The sequence below is a fragment of the Drosophila nasuta genome, unplaced genomic scaffold (assembly GCF_023558535.2).
Source record: "Drosophila nasuta strain 15112-1781.00 unplaced genomic scaffold, ASM2355853v1 ctg14_pilon, whole genome shotgun sequence".
NCBI classification, from domain to species: Eukaryota; Metazoa; Arthropoda; class Insecta; order Diptera; family Drosophilidae; genus Drosophila; species Drosophila nasuta.
Genome location: NW_026869386.1, coordinates 313,008 through 328,722, shown reverse-complemented (window position 1 = coordinate 328,722; position 15,715 = coordinate 313,008). Strand labels below are relative to the sequence as shown.

General features: G+C 35.9%; 1 protein-coding gene across 7 annotated transcripts in view; it reads right to left on the bottom strand.

Annotated features, from left to right (window-relative positions):
* Nucleotides 1-14,695, bottom strand: part of LOC132797546 (choline/ethanolamine kinase) — a 60,302-nt gene extending 45,607 nt beyond the window's left edge. For 2 of the 7 annotated variants that reach the window (XM_060809294.1, XM_060809295.1), the window contains exons 1-4: nucleotides 14,343-14,523; nucleotides 2,021-2,127; nucleotides 1,580-1,964; nucleotides 1,357-1,509 (exon numbers count right to left, since the gene is read on the bottom strand). In XM_060809294.1, the coding sequence (XP_060665277.1) occupies nucleotides 1,357-1,509; nucleotides 1,580-1,964; nucleotides 2,021-2,127; nucleotides 14,343-14,372 (675 nt within the window). In that variant the 5' untranslated portion in view covers nucleotides 14,373-14,523. The other 5 variants (XM_060809293.1, XM_060809291.1, XM_060809292.1 and 2 more) reach the window with 5 other exon arrangements.
* Nucleotides 14,696-15,715: the final 1,020 nt, after the last annotated feature.

Here is a 15,715-nt window from a genome sequence, read left to right as displayed (position 1 = left end):
ATTGTTGTCGATAGGCTATGATAAGATTGCAAATGCAAACCTTATTTACCTGGTCATGCACTAAGTTGATGCAGTGGCAAAAAAGAAGTGGGATGAGCAGTTAGATTACACGAAGATTCCATTACGGAGTGAGTGTGAAACTGCGCTTAATCGTCGGTATCAGTACTTGTCAGCTGAGAATTCGACCAAGTCAGATAGTCAACTTCGCATCAAAAAGCGGATGCGGATTTGCGTTCATACCGCCGAGGGCTCCTCACTTGGGAGGACTATGGGAGGCAGGTGCGAAGTCTGCAAAGCACCTACTCCAACGGACGGCAACGCTCTGCTCACGGCCGAGGAGCTGCAGACCTTGGCGGTCGAGGCGGTGCTCAACTCCCGCCTGCTAGGAGCCGTCAGTCAAGATCCAACCGACGGCGAGGCGGTTACCCAAGGGCACCTACTGGTGGGCGGCCCACTGGTGGCACCGGCAGCGTCCAGAAACCCGGATCAGGATGGTCTCAGCTGCTTAAGGCGATAGAAAGCTGAATCGTCGCTCAGGCGAGCGTTCTGGCAGCGATGGTCCCGGGAGTGTGTGCTGGACCTGCAGGCACCAGCCAAATAGGACCAGTCGCAGCCAAATCTGCAAGTCGGAGAGCTCGTCGTCGTAACCAGCCGCCGATGCAGTAGATGGTGGGACGAGTCGTGGCGGTGTATCCAAGGATGGACGGGTGGAATTTTCAAGCGGCCAATCTACAAACTGGCGGCTCTGCCAATTGTATGAAGCCACAGCCGTTCATAGGGGCCGGTGTTGGTACAGTTGGTTATGTTAATTTAAGAGCATCAAAAATTATGGCGAAGCGAGAGAGCAATAAAAAACATTCAAAATTCAAATTCAAAAAGGAAAGAAACAAAAATAAAATAGACACATTTGGGACACACTTGGACAATTGGCATAATCGTTTTTTTATAATTCACTGTCCTTAACAGAAAATGACAACCTCGAGCCTTTTTTATACTCTTCCAGAAAAGGAAGCACAGCTAATGTTCAGTATTATAGACGTATATTCAATTTTTATTTTTTTTAGTATGATATCATCGATTAATCAAATTAATTAGACAAATTTCTATAAGGTTTCGAATTAAAAATACTATAACCCTTCACACTTTTCCGTTCCATGATATTCCAAATATCGTTAAAAACGTGGCAATTAAACAACGACGTTTGATAGTGCTGTCATTGGGACAATACACAGACCAGTAAATTTTTGCGAATATGGACCATATGGAAACGAGAATAAATTTCCGAAGGAAATGCATATCGAAATCGTGTGTATTTCTAAGAAGCGAACTATCTGTAATAAATTTGGCTATACCTACCGGTATATATTGCTCAATGCGTCCTCCAGGAAAAATGCCGTAGAGCTTAGGTCCAAAGTTGCGTTCACTTAACAATGTAAATACAACCGATTCAGTAATCATACTTTCCAAAGCATGATCGCCATGAGTTTGTCCATAGATCCGCAGCAAAACCTGTCAACAAACATAAAATGTTATAATTGTTGTACATTGATGTAAAAGGTTGTAAATAATTCCGACCTACCTCCCGAGGTTCTTGCTTTGCGGTGTGTAAACGTTTTAAGAAAGTTGAATCCCCACAGTCACTATCAAAACGTCGTCGTTTATTTGCCGGGTTTGCCCTCTGAGCTGTATCGTCATCATCATCAGCATTAATATCGCCATCACCACCAGAAACAATGTCCAGAATTAAAGATTCTGGCGACTCCACAGCAACTTCTTTTGTCTCATTGGATTCAGTGTATATATTGTTATTCTTAGCAAATGGCGATGTAACTTTGACTTGGTTGCTAATGATATTATTACCTTGCTTATTTTTTTGCTCTTGCTCTATCTTTAACACTTCCTGCTGATCTAAGTCGTCTAAGTCTGGGAGACTTACATAATACAGAAAATTGGATAAACCGCCACTAAAAGGGTATCAAATCATTTACTGTTATCGATATTGGCTCGTTCATTGACTCACCTAATCCGTTTTACCACGAGTTGCTCTGGGGTTGCCACCTTCCAGCGTCCGGTGAGATAGTCACGACAAATTCGAGAAAAGGCTTGTCGAATTTCTTCAAGTGTGGCCTAATCGAGACGATGATACCACGTTGAAAAAACAGAGAAAGCATAAAAAAGTGGGGAATGAAATTAAAATTTATTTTTCCCCTTTCCCACGATATAACGAAAAAAATTTTCAATTTAGTAAATTGATTACAAACGTAAGATGTTTTAAATTAAAAACAACACTATATTATATTATATTATAGTATTAGTACTTATTCTTTTTTATAAATGATAATGTAATAATAACAATTATGTATCTCAGTTAAATAACATACCAATTAAAACAAGTATGGCAGCAACTTGTAATAAAAGCAAAACAGTGTGATTTTATTCAATAAATTTAACAAATTAATGCTGTTGCAAAATTAAGAATAGCACCACATATTTCTATTATTTTTTTATTAAATAAATAATGGTTAAGGTGGAAAACGGTAGATGGAGTCATTTCCAATCCTATAAAGTATATAGTCTGCCTAATTATGGTTTTTATAATTTACGAAAATTTGGTAGCCAACAGATACAAATTACAGAAAATATTTAATACTTTGGTATGGGCAAAAACGCCTACATACTATGAGTCTTACAGTGGGGGTTTTCCGGTTTTCACATTGACATTTCGTTTTCGTTTTAAAAACAAATTCAAAAAAATTGGTTCTCCCGTTTTCACTTGGGAAACTTTTTTTTCGATTTGCAAAACGAGCAAGTTTGTCTTGCCGAAATGAAAAATAAATACTGTTTTCTATATAAAATCGGATATTATTTGAAAAAGAAAATTGAAGGCGACACCTATTTGCACGACTACTACGACTGCTGTTAGTACTGGTCTTACCTATTCAGTTGCTTCAACTTCGGCACAATATGTTTACTCTACTCCTTCTGTCATCAACGTTATAAGCTAAAACGCCCATCGCTAACTACGGAGATAGAAACTGTGTGCTTTTTTAAATGTCCGTGGACTCATTGCGCAGAAAGCTTTAAAATTTAAGAGTTACAAATCGTTTAAAAACCACGCCAGTATCTGCACGAAAGGAGTATATCTAATAATGGATTCCGTGACCCAAAACTTATGACTAAATTAATAACTCAAATTTAAATATCACATTTAAATATCACTATACTATCCCCCTTACCAGTACCGACCATATCAAAACAATATTCTTGGAACCGGACTGCTGGCGGGAAGAGTTATGCATTCCCGAAGCCCTCAACCTCTTCACCGACGGGTCGAAGATGGATGATGGTGTCGGAGCGGCCGTATACTGTCCAGACCCGGTCTCCAAACATTCCTATAAACTCCCAGACCACTGCAGCATCTTCCAGGCGAAAGTTTTTGCCATTGGCAAGGCTGCCGAATTGGCTCGGGGTTTACAGCGTAATCATAACTCAATTAACATCTTTGTTGACAGCCAGGCTGCAATAAGATCAATATACTCTGATGTGGTCAAGTCCAAAGTTGTCTTGGACAGCAGAAGAGCAATAGAGTCGCTGAACGCATCTGCGGTCATGCGTATCTATTGGATCCCAAGCCACCAGGGCATCGATGGCAACGAGATCACAGACTCTCTCGCCAAAGAGGGAGTGGGGCTCGATGTCGGTAATATGTGCAATGTTCCGATATCCCTGCGAACTCTAGGCAGAGAAATTGAGGTGCGCTCTAGACTTCAGTGGGACGCGAGCTGGCGCAATGCCAACTCGTGCAAAACTGCAAGGCTGATGTGTGCCTCTACTAACAAAAACTTAACCAATTTCGTCATGCAGCTTTCAAGGAAAGACTGCAGACTAATGCTAGGCATTTTAACTGGTCACTGTCCGTCGGCTGTCCATGCTGTAAAGCTGGGTATCACGAACAGTGATCAGTGCAGGAAATGCAACGAGCCCGGGGTTAAGGAAACACTCGAGCATCTTCTCTGTAGATGCCCAGCGTTATCCCGACTCCGGTTGAAATACCTTAATTCGCCGTGCCACAACGATCTTCGGGACGTTTCACGGCTACCTCCTAGGATGGTGCTGGCTTTTGCCAAAAATGCATCCATACTGCTCGATTTCTGAGACGTAGATAAGCTACCGGTACAGCTACGGACCTCCACTGGTCTATGCTTTGCCCCGTATAGGGGCAGCCGGTCCTACCTAAACCTAAACCTAAATATCACATTTCCTCAGCGTTGTTTTGCGTCTCGGATCAAAATGTTTACCTTCTAGGATAACATATTTCACCTATTTCGATAATTCATCCAGGTAAATAATAACATTGTGCATTTTCAAAATGAAACAACCAACAGATGGAAGGTGCAAGGAGAGCGTTGTCCTTCGAGTCAACGTTGAAAATATAACGATAGCTTTATTTTATTTTGCTCGAAGTCATGCATGGTCAACAGCCAAAGTTAATAAAATGCTATCATCGTTGGACTCCAAATTTCTTACAGGAGGAGACTTCACCGCAGAAAATGAATGGTGAGAGAGCACCAGGTAGAGCAAATCATCCCTAGAAAGCTATTGGCATATGTCAAGTCCAGGCTATTGGAGCTTGTACGTTTTATTCTCAACTCTCAACTTACAACATCTTTAATGGGATAGCGAATAATAAGCTTTATTGGACCAGAGCCTCAACGAGATAAAAGCGATCATCGCAGAATCGAGCTGTCTTCTCAATCTTCAGCAATACTTAACATTAAGAGAAGAATCCGGAAGGAATTCGTCAGGACTGGTGACGAAAGATGCTCGCAAAAGCTGAGATTGAAAAATTTGCCAACTCAGATTGGGCTGATTCGGCTGACGAGCAAAATCAAAAAGAAGAAGATCAAAATATGGACGACATTTTAGAAGAAACTTTGAAATATTTGGATAACATGGCTCAAAATGTGGAAGTTGGTTTGGTTGACCAATTTGTTAGAAGCAAAAATTATGGAGATTTGTATAAAAATGAAAGCGCTGTACAGGTGATTGAAAAAATTGATTTGAAAACTTTGAAGTGGGGGACTGCAGAGTTTATGAAAACCGGTACTTTTTGGAAAAGTGAATTATGCAGCTATACGGTGAAAATATCCATCGAATATTTAAGTACTTTCTTTGAACTGTGCCTGAAATAAAAATATATGTTGGCATACTTTACTACCTTGCAGTTGTGAAAATACTAGCTTATTGAATGGCGTTGGCAAATGCCATCGAAGAACAGATTTGAAAAAATTCAACAGTTTTTCTATTTGGACGATAATTCTAAACTGCCTCAAAAGGAGGGAACACGTGAATATGAAAAGTTCTACAAGGTGCTTTAATGCCTTTAATGGACTCTATAAAAAAATAAATCAATGAAATTTTGCTGAAGGAATTCCAAAGTGTAGATGACCAAGTGATTGAATATAAAGGTTACCTTTTACTTATGAATACATTTCTGAATAACACAATAGTACGTTATTTTCTTAGGTCAACATATTTTAAAGCAATATCTTCCAATGAAGCCTGTCTCACTAGTGGAGCTTCAAAATGTTTACGAGAGCTGGTGTATCTGAGATTATATACGATTTTACTATGTATATTGGAGAAGGAATGTGCAAGAATTATGGGTTGGCCATTTTATCAGATATCTTGCTATTTTTATTATCCAAATTTCCAGTAAACCTAAAACGATGACGAGGATCAAACGATTTCAAATATGAAGCAACGCAAAACTTTATTGCTTGTCATTGGTTTGATAATAAGAGCGTACAATTATTTTCAAATTATGCAGGAAAAAATCCTATGAGTAAATGCAACAGATGGTTCCGCAAAAAAAGAAGCATATAACTATGCCTCGTGCAGATATAGTTAAAAGTTACAACAAAATAAATTGGGGGGTTTATCTTGCGGACATGCTTCTTAAATCCATCATCGTTCAAATAAATGGCACATGCGCATAGTATACTGGTGCATTATTTCAAGTTTAGTAAACAGTTGGATGTTGTACTGCAGATACATCACACATTCAGACACATTGGCACATCAATTTTCAATTGGATGTTGCTTCCGAGCTTTTAAACTCATGTCAAACTACAGTTATCGCCAAAAAGAGAGATCGTCCATCATCACTCCTTTAGACAATTAATTCACCCCCATAATCAAAAGCTCCATCATCATCAGCTCCATTATCACCAGCTCCTCTACGGGCTCTGAATGAAACTTCTATAAAAGAGATTATGTTGAAGACCCTACATTGGCCGGAATGGGGAACAAGAGGAAGATCCACGCTGTAAAGGCAGCAAATGCACTTATGCTTCAATCCCCAAAGCAATTATTTCGTATCCTATCATGCATAAAAATAAATAAACGGCATTACTAGTAGAGGGAAGTACCACAAGGTAGTGTCCTTGGTCACACACTGTACTCGATCTACACATACGATACGCTGATGACACTGTTGTCCTCACTAGGGGCCAATCTCTTAGCTGTGCAGATCTTCAACGACTTAATCGTATAACACAAAATAATTTGGTGTTCGAGTCTCATTAATCTCATGCGTCGAATCTCATTAACAAGATTTTTGAACATGCTTAATAGTCTTTCCGTCACTTCAATGTTGGGACGATATTCGACTTACTCTGCGGTTCAACAGAAACTGCCAAATAAAACATTTCGAGTGGCTAACAACTATTCAGATTGAAGATAATTTAAAATACGTTGTAAGAACAGTTTAGAGAATTTGTTATACAGCAGAATTGAGTGCTTTATCTTCTGGAATGCCAATTGAAACACCCGTTAGAGGTGTTGAGTTCTTATTTTGATACTACAAACCGGAAGAAATGGAGGAAAACTCGGGTTACGCTACTACCAATAAATGAGTGTCACTCATTAATTTTATAGAATTTCACAATCATGTAACTACGATGCACAGTGGAACCTCTTTAAGTCTTTTGCGAAAACGTTTTTCTTTAGAACTAGCTTGTCGACAAATAGTAAGATGAATTCTTTTGTTAAATGAAAAATCTGTATTTATTCTTCTAAATCAAATTCATCTCCTTTAAAGTAATTTTTTGTTTTAAGTCCTCAAAGCATGCCAAATAGTTCCTTTCCGGTATAGCCATCAGCGCTTTCTTTCGCCACGGAGCCAAATCAGAAGAATATGATTGCGAAACGAAATGCGTTTAGTTTTTAAGTAGCAAAACGAGATTTAACTGTAGGTCCAAATGACCTTTGAAAATGCTTTTCACAGATCTTTCTGCTATTCCGATCATATCAGTAAAGTCTGTAAGAGTCAACCCATGATTTTTGAGTACTAAATTCTTCACTTCATTTGAAGACTTCAAGCCTCATCCGTAGCGCTCCAAGTCATCAACACGTTCCCTCTTTGATGTTTTTGTTCCACTTATAAACATTTTTTGCTACATGGTAAAATCACCAAAGACTTTCCGCAATATCTTCAACGTTTAGGCAGCCGAAATTTCTTTCCCCAAACAAAATTTGATGACAGTTCTCAGCTCAATTAAATCATACACTGTAAAAATAAAAAATGGACTCATGATAGTTTGGTAAACACAAACGTAAATATATTACTGATTACTCGCAGAAGAGGGAAAGGGAATGAAAAAAGTTAAATCGCATTAAAAAAAAAACAAAATATGCATATGTTCTCGATCGGGAGTTGAACCCGGACCCACATGTTGAGCTTGCAAACCACCAGCAGAGCCAACGCGGTCCTTGTGCAAGTGCCATTTAACTGCAAACATATAGAACGCGAGCAATTGTTGTTGTCCTCTTCTGCGAGACTTTCGTCGCGGCAAATCAAAATTGACGTGCGCTAGCTGCTCGTCAGCGAGGCAACTGCACGTTGCAAAACTTCATATGCATACACGTACTAATATAGGCGAGCATGTAGATACATACACGCATACATAGAAACGAAAGCAGAGCGCAACGAAATGCGCCCGTGCTCATCGCTCCGCATTTGATCTGCGACTGAACTCAACGCTGCGCGCTGCGTTAGAACTTCGAATTTTCGAATGAGCCGAAGAGGCTCGGTGCAGTGTTGCCATTTTAGCTAATTTATTGCTAGATCTAGCTATTTTGAAACTGCAAAAGCTATAAGATTTTGTGAAATGCTATTAGCTAGAAATCTAGCATTTTTTCAAAGCTTCGGCTACTTTAGGCACTTTTTAAAAATTTCCGATAGCTCTTTTACCGATAGAATGTATTTTGTTCGATTCTGTTTATAGTTCATGTGCGAACTTAGTTCGTTCACTCATTAGCTAAATACAAATTGTGAAATTGTGAAACTGTGAAGCAGTGCTGCCTGTTTAGCAATTTAGTTAATTTGCAACTTTTAAACTTAAAATGCTATTAGCTACAAATTTAGCAACTTTTTTTTCTCTTTTGGCAATTTTAGCATTCACTGCAAAAATTGCGATTAACACTTTGCAATGAAATCGGGGCTTGTATTTAACCAAGTGGTTCGATTATATGAGCTACTTGAGTTCACTGACTTAACTGCATTTCAAGTGTAATATTTGCCCCCTAAGTGTTAACAAAATCATAAAAATACGAAATCCTGTTTTTTTATTTTTAATTTCAAGATTTTATTCTTAAATGAATTAAAAATGTACAAACTTGATAAATAATGTCATTTAAAATATTTAGCAATTTTGTTGGCTATTTTTTGTATAATTTTAGAAATTTTTAGCAATTTTTTTTTCTGAAATCCAGCAATTTTTGCTCCAGAGATTCTGGCAACACTGGCTCGGTGTTCGAATCGCAGCGCACGGCCGACTGGGGTCCAGTGTTGCCAGATTCTCCGGAGTAAAAGTTTCTAGATTTAAGAAAAAAAGTTGCTAAAAATTGCTAAAAATTATAAAAAAAATTGCTAAATCTTTTAAATGTTCTTTTTCAAATAGTATGTACATTTTTAAATAATTTGAGAATAAAATATTGAAATTAAAAATTAAAAAAATTAAAATAAACAGGATTTCATATCTTCTTTTGTTAACATTACAAAATACTTAGAATTTCGTCCAATTCTTCTGCTTCCTTACTATCAGTGTACTTTACGTTTCTTGAAATTTAACTAAGTACTCGTAGGGAACTACATAATTATGGCAACATTTGTTATGCCTATGTAGTCCAATACATATATAAATATTTTTATTTTTAATTATTTTTTATTTTTTTTTTTCATATAATTAGCTTCTTTATTAAGTATCGAACCAGTACAGCAGGAAGAAAATAGTACTATAACAACACAGCTAAAAATGTATTTTTTTGAACCAAACCTCAAATTAGTTTAAGGAGATTATGTGAAGTTTACGATTGGGTTATCGTTTTGGCGAAACCTTGACGCTTCAATCGCCTCAACGGTCTAGCTGGTAGGAGTCTCCTAGCGAGACTAGCAACATGTCGCTATATCGGCTCGTATTTTCAATTGTTTAAACTCAAACTAACCTTATATGCAATATCGCATTTATTGTTATAATGACCATACAGTTACGTAGTTTATGTTTTGCTATATCCATTTGTGAGAATATACGCTCAACTTCAGCGTTCGACCAAGGTAGGGAAAAGATTTTGAGCGCAAAATTTGCTAAATCACTAAAAGGGTTTTGGTTCAAGTAGCTCTTATAATCGAACCGTTGAGTTAAATACAAGTTCCGATTTCATTGTGAACTATTAATCGCAATTTTTGCAGTGAATGGCAAAAAGAGAATACACAATAAAAGTGCTTTAAGTAAAGTATAAATGAAAAATTGCTAAAATTTCTAAAATAGCTAACAAAAATTAAAAAGTTGCTAGATTTGTAGCTAATAGCATTTTCAAAAAAAAAGTTGCAAATATTTTGAAAAGTTGCTAGATCTAGCAACTAAATTGCTAAACTGGCAACACTGCTGGGGTCGCAATAATACTGTTTTTGATGATACAAAAGATTGTTCTGAGTGAAGCATCTATGTATTGTATGGTTAGTGTAGAGACATTGTTTGTGGCTATCGATACATACACACCACGTTTACCGCCCAGCGTGACCGAATTGTGTATTTTAAATACTAAAATATTATTTACCTCTTTGTAACTTTTGGGTACTTGGTATTTTCTCAACATTGTTTCACGATCACAATGCTATCGTCTATACATTCAAATTCACTGGTTTTTGAGTTTGTGAGGTCGTTTACGAAAAATTCTCAAAATATATAAACAAAATGATCACGATGCTTGGTTGGAGTATCCCCAATTTAAGAACGTATAATGTGTATTCATTGAATGCAGTTACATTCTAATTAATTAATTTTTTTTTTACATCAGGATACCAGATAATTTTTAAATCTTGGAAAGAATACATTTGTTTGGAGTTGAAAATGTTAAAGACCAGGTAAGGCAGATATATTGAATATTTCGAAATTCTTTAACAAAAAATAGATCCTTTACTGAATCAGTGTGCTAATATTTACTTGAGTTGTCTCTCATTATTTTGGACCGAAGTTAATTTGTACAAAGACGCTGGAAGAAAAAATCCTTTTAACGATTTGGCTTCACTTTCTGTCTTGCTCCTAAGCTTATAATGGTCAAATGCAATGGTAGAACGAGTTGTTAGCCAGGTGAACCTGGTTAAGTCATCAATTTTTTCAGATATGGATTGCAACGAGCTGAAAAACGCTGTTTTCAGTACGAAGTCCCCCACACGATACAATAACGCAAGGTAGTCCCTTCGTCAAAAGCTGTCCGTTAACAATACAATACATAAGGCGAGTGAGACGAGATCGGCTAGTGAGTGCGAAAGAATCGACAGCAGAGCTTTTTGATTAACTTTTAAACCTATGCATAGGGTTTAATTGTTCCATAGTATTAAAAAGAGTGGAAATGTTTTTTATACCCGCTACCCATAGGGTAGAAGGGTATTATAACTTTGTGCCGGCAGGAAATGTATGTAACAGGTAGAAGGAGGCATCTCCGACTCTATAAAGTATATATATTCTTGATCAGCGTCAACAGCCGAGACGATATAGCCATGTCCGTCTGTCTGTCTGTCCGTATGAACACCTAGATCTCAGAGACTATAAGAGATAGAGCTATAATTTTTGTTCGACAGCATTTGTTATGTTTGCACGCAGATCAAGTTTGTTTCAAATTTTTGCCACGCCCACTTCCGCCCCCGCAAATCAAAAAAATCGAAGCTAGAGTTACGAATTTTGGTATATACAATAATTACTATGGTAGTTTTGATTCCTGAAAATTTGGTTGCGATCAGATAAAAATTGTGGAAGTTATTAAAGAAATACTTTTGTATGGGCAAAAACGCCTACTTACTAGGGGTCTGAGTTGCTTTGGCCGACAATCTGGTACATTGTGCCGTCTATGGTATATTTGGAATGGTGTACTGTATCGATATACCAAACATATCATTTGGTATATTTTTAGTATTTTTTTTTAGTATTTTCGGTATATTTTGAAAATGATACCGCAATATTTTGCCTTTATTAAAAATGGGTAGAGGGTTTGTCACAGTCGAGCACATTCGACTGTAACTTTCTTACTTGTTATAATTTAATTTTTAATAGTTTAGAATTTGACAGTAATCGTTGTTTTTGTTTTTGATTACTAATTTTTTTGTTCAGGTTCTTAATTCTATCATAAAGTTCAATTTGTTTATGTCTATATTAATATTTACATCCCTAAAAGCTAATAATAATTGTTCCTACATAAATATTTATTTTGATTTAAAATAGGTTGAAACAATATTGGGAAAAAACAATTTTCATCTGTTTCAGAATACATATATATATATAATATAATAATAATTGCAATCTGACATTTTTGCCTTGCACAAGGGTTAATATTTAGGGAAAAAATCGTCCGCATACAGCCTTTCCCCTTCAACAAGCGCGAGCGCACTGAGCGTTAACGGACTAAAACCGAACGAAAAGGCGTGCGATGGGACTACCTTGTGTTATTGTATCATGGTCTCCCATAAGTGTCTTTCACAGATTGGTACAATGGGAAAGTTAACCAATTTGCTTAACGAAGAAGTATCATAAAATAATCAACACTTAATGAACAAAAATATAAGATTTTGTTATTTAAAACTAACGACTATTTTAATTTACTATTTTTGAAGAAATCTAGCTATCTTTAGCTATTTGTTTTAGACTTCACTGCTATTAATGAACACTAAGAGTTGGCAACACTGATTGGGAGCTATATCTATGATTAGGTCTTTAAATTTCCATTGCGACAGTTTCCGAAAGAAAAAAATTGGTTAGCTATTGTTTAGTTTGTGGAACATCCGATTGACATCCACATTTATTTTAGCATCGTTACCCTTTATTTATTTTGTGTATTTCTTTTCACAAGAAAATGCCTCCACAACACGCTATATTTTTATTGTTTTGAAATTTATCATACCTTTCCATGTAATCGCTTAGCCGATATTAATGCGAAACAAGTTAGAAAGTTACAGTCGAGTGTGCTCGACTGTGAGATACCCGCTACCCATTTTTAATAAAAGCAAAATATTGCGTTATTTTAAAAATATACCGAAAATACTAAAAATATATCAAATGGTTTATTTGGTATATCGATATAGTACCACATTCACAATATACCATAGATGGCACAATGTACCAGATTGTCGGCCAAAGCAACTAAGACCCCTAGTAAGTACGCGTTTTTGCCCATATAAAAGTATTTCTTTAATAATTTCCACAATTTTTATCTGATCGCAACCAAATTTTCAGGAATCATAACTACTATGTTTATTATTGTATTCGCAGCTCTAGCTTTGAAATTACGTTTGGTGTTCGATTTTTTTGATTTGCAGGGGCGGAAGTGGGCGTGTCAAAAATTTGAAACAAACTTGATCTGCATGCAAACATAACAAATGCTGTCGAAAAAAGTCTCCGAGATCCAGTGTTCATACGGACGGACGGACGGACAGACAGACAGACAGTCATGGCAAGATCGGCTCGACTGTTGCCGCTGATCAAGAATATATATACTTTATAGGGTCGGAGATGCCTCCTTCTACATTTCCTGTCGGCACAAAGTTATAATACCCTTCTACCCTGTGGGTAGCGGGTATAAATAAAGTTAGCCTATTTCTTCGGCCGTGGAACATCCAGTTTGATAACCACATACACATTCCAGTATCGAAGTATCGATACCCTTTATTTATTTTGTGCTGAGAACTGCGGAACAAATGCCGCCGCGAACATTTTTTACCATGTTTTTTTTTTATATGGAGATGCGGGCAAAAAATGCGATTTTCATCATCTGAGAGCAGCATTTAAAAACGAAATGCCGCCGCGCCATGTTTATGAAAAATTTGTTCTTTATAAAATTAAGCAGCAATAAGTCAACTTAGTTCATTCGGGAGCAATGCTTAACTTTAAATCTCATGAATTAAATATTTAATTTTGGATAGAAAATTAGCTATACTCTTACTATTATTACTTTAAAAAACTGATTACGGTTTTTTCCCATCGAAAATAAACCAAAGTAAAGATATCAACATATTAAATAGTTTTGACAATTTGGTTTATAAATATAAGGAATATATGTATATCCACAATTGCGTTGCATTTGTAGCGAAACAGTAATTACAATTGTGGCGAAAGTAGTAGTAGCTAGCTCTATGGTCGTCTCTGAGAGAAAGAAAATTTACCGAAGTGTTGTAGCGGATATTAAGTTAAGTGGATGGTGATTGTGACACGTGTTAAAAGAAAAAATAATGTTGGTTGTACTCATAAGTTGAGGAAACTTATCAACAAAGAACGTCAAATAACAATGTATTTAGGTGGAGGGCAACTGCCGGTAGAGCGCGATAAGCGTTTTCTGAACGATTAACAAATATCAAGCGTGAAGCGACAGCCATAAAACAAACACAAGTAAAAACATCGACCCCTTACGAACATTTCGTATGCCACATTCAAAAATTAACGAAATAACTAAATTTGCAATAACACAAGATTGTTTTTCTTTCTCATGATGGCTAAAAATAGTAAACTCATGTAATTTAAAAGGAATGAGTTGGGATCATAATTTAAAAAACAATTATAAATTGTAATTATTATGACATAGTATGTACAAACATATGTACATATGCACACCTAAAAGGGATCGAACGTAACCGCAGATGAGTACGCTTGCCATATTTTTGTACGGTACTACAATAATTGTTATCACTAGCACATTGCAGCTGTCGGGCCAATAAGTATATATGTAGATAATGTGAGTCAAAAAAAAACAATGTAACCCAATTATTTACACAGGAAAATCATTATACTTCTTACCGATTGCAAATCATAAAACATATTTTGCATATAGTATTTTAACGATGAGTGTAGTTTCTATTTGTCTTAGTCCTCCTCATCAGCAAGTGTGAGAAATTGATGTACAGGAATAAGTTGATTAATATACTAAGATAAGAAATTAAATCACTTAATTGAGAAGAACATTAAGCCGCCAATAATCCTAAAGTTAAATATAATTAAACAAATTATATAAATGAAATGTTATAATTTTATTATATATATATATACATATGTATTTTCACTTTTGTTTTGATGTTAGACGGATTTTGCACACTACCGCTTCTACAACCACTCACTCACAAGTTTGAATACTTACTGTGATCGAACTTTAGTCTGACAATGTTAGATGGGATTGCCATTTGGCTTGCTCTCCCTTCTTCGTCTTATCACTCATTTTCAACTCGTCAACAAGCAGTCTTTATCATTTTCAAGTAATTATCGATACTTTAATCGATATTTCGACTTCTGTAAGCCGAACGGGTTTTATTATATCTTGTACAGTCCAATAAAGGCAATTCTATCCTTCATATGTTATGTATAACATTTTGTGGTGAATCACCACTGGTGATAGATGCCCTAAAGCGGGCATATTAATGGAGCTGCTTTAATTCTAATTTAATATTTACACATTGCCTTCTCTACTCTCGACCCATTATAAAATCTGTATAGTAGTTTACGGAGTTAGGTTTTACATTTTCTAGCAAGTTCACAGCCATGAATATGTACATATGTATGTGCAATGCACATTGTGCATATATGTATGTAATTGAATGTCTGTCCATAAACATGTCACATCCCAACGAAAGTTATAACTATAATGTTTAGAATGTAAAAATACTATATACATACATACATAGAATATATTTAAGTACATATATATGTATGTTTGTATGTACCTAAATTTGTACATACATATGTGCGCACACATGTGAGTTTATGGAGTGAGTGACCTTGGGGAAAGCCCCAAACGTGGCTAGCATGTTTTTATATGTATAATGTGTACTAAGCTAAAAGCTTTGTAGTGAATTATCCAATACTAAGTGATTTAGAGGCTGGTTAATGAGCTTTTCTATGTGTTATTTGTATATTCATATATGTGTAGGAATGGGAATGAAACTAAATTAAAACTACATTACACTAATGTACTTATCTTTTAAAAAAAAATTGAACTTTTAATAATAATAATTGTATTATTTATATTTTCTCAAATTTTCTGAAATGTTATTGTTATCTTAAAATGTAAAAAACAAAATTTTAAAGTTCAAACTTTTTTAAATAGAGTTTTAAAAAGTATTGCAAAAAGGAATTTGTAAATCATCAAAAATCAATGCGTTATTAGATTTTACTTCTAT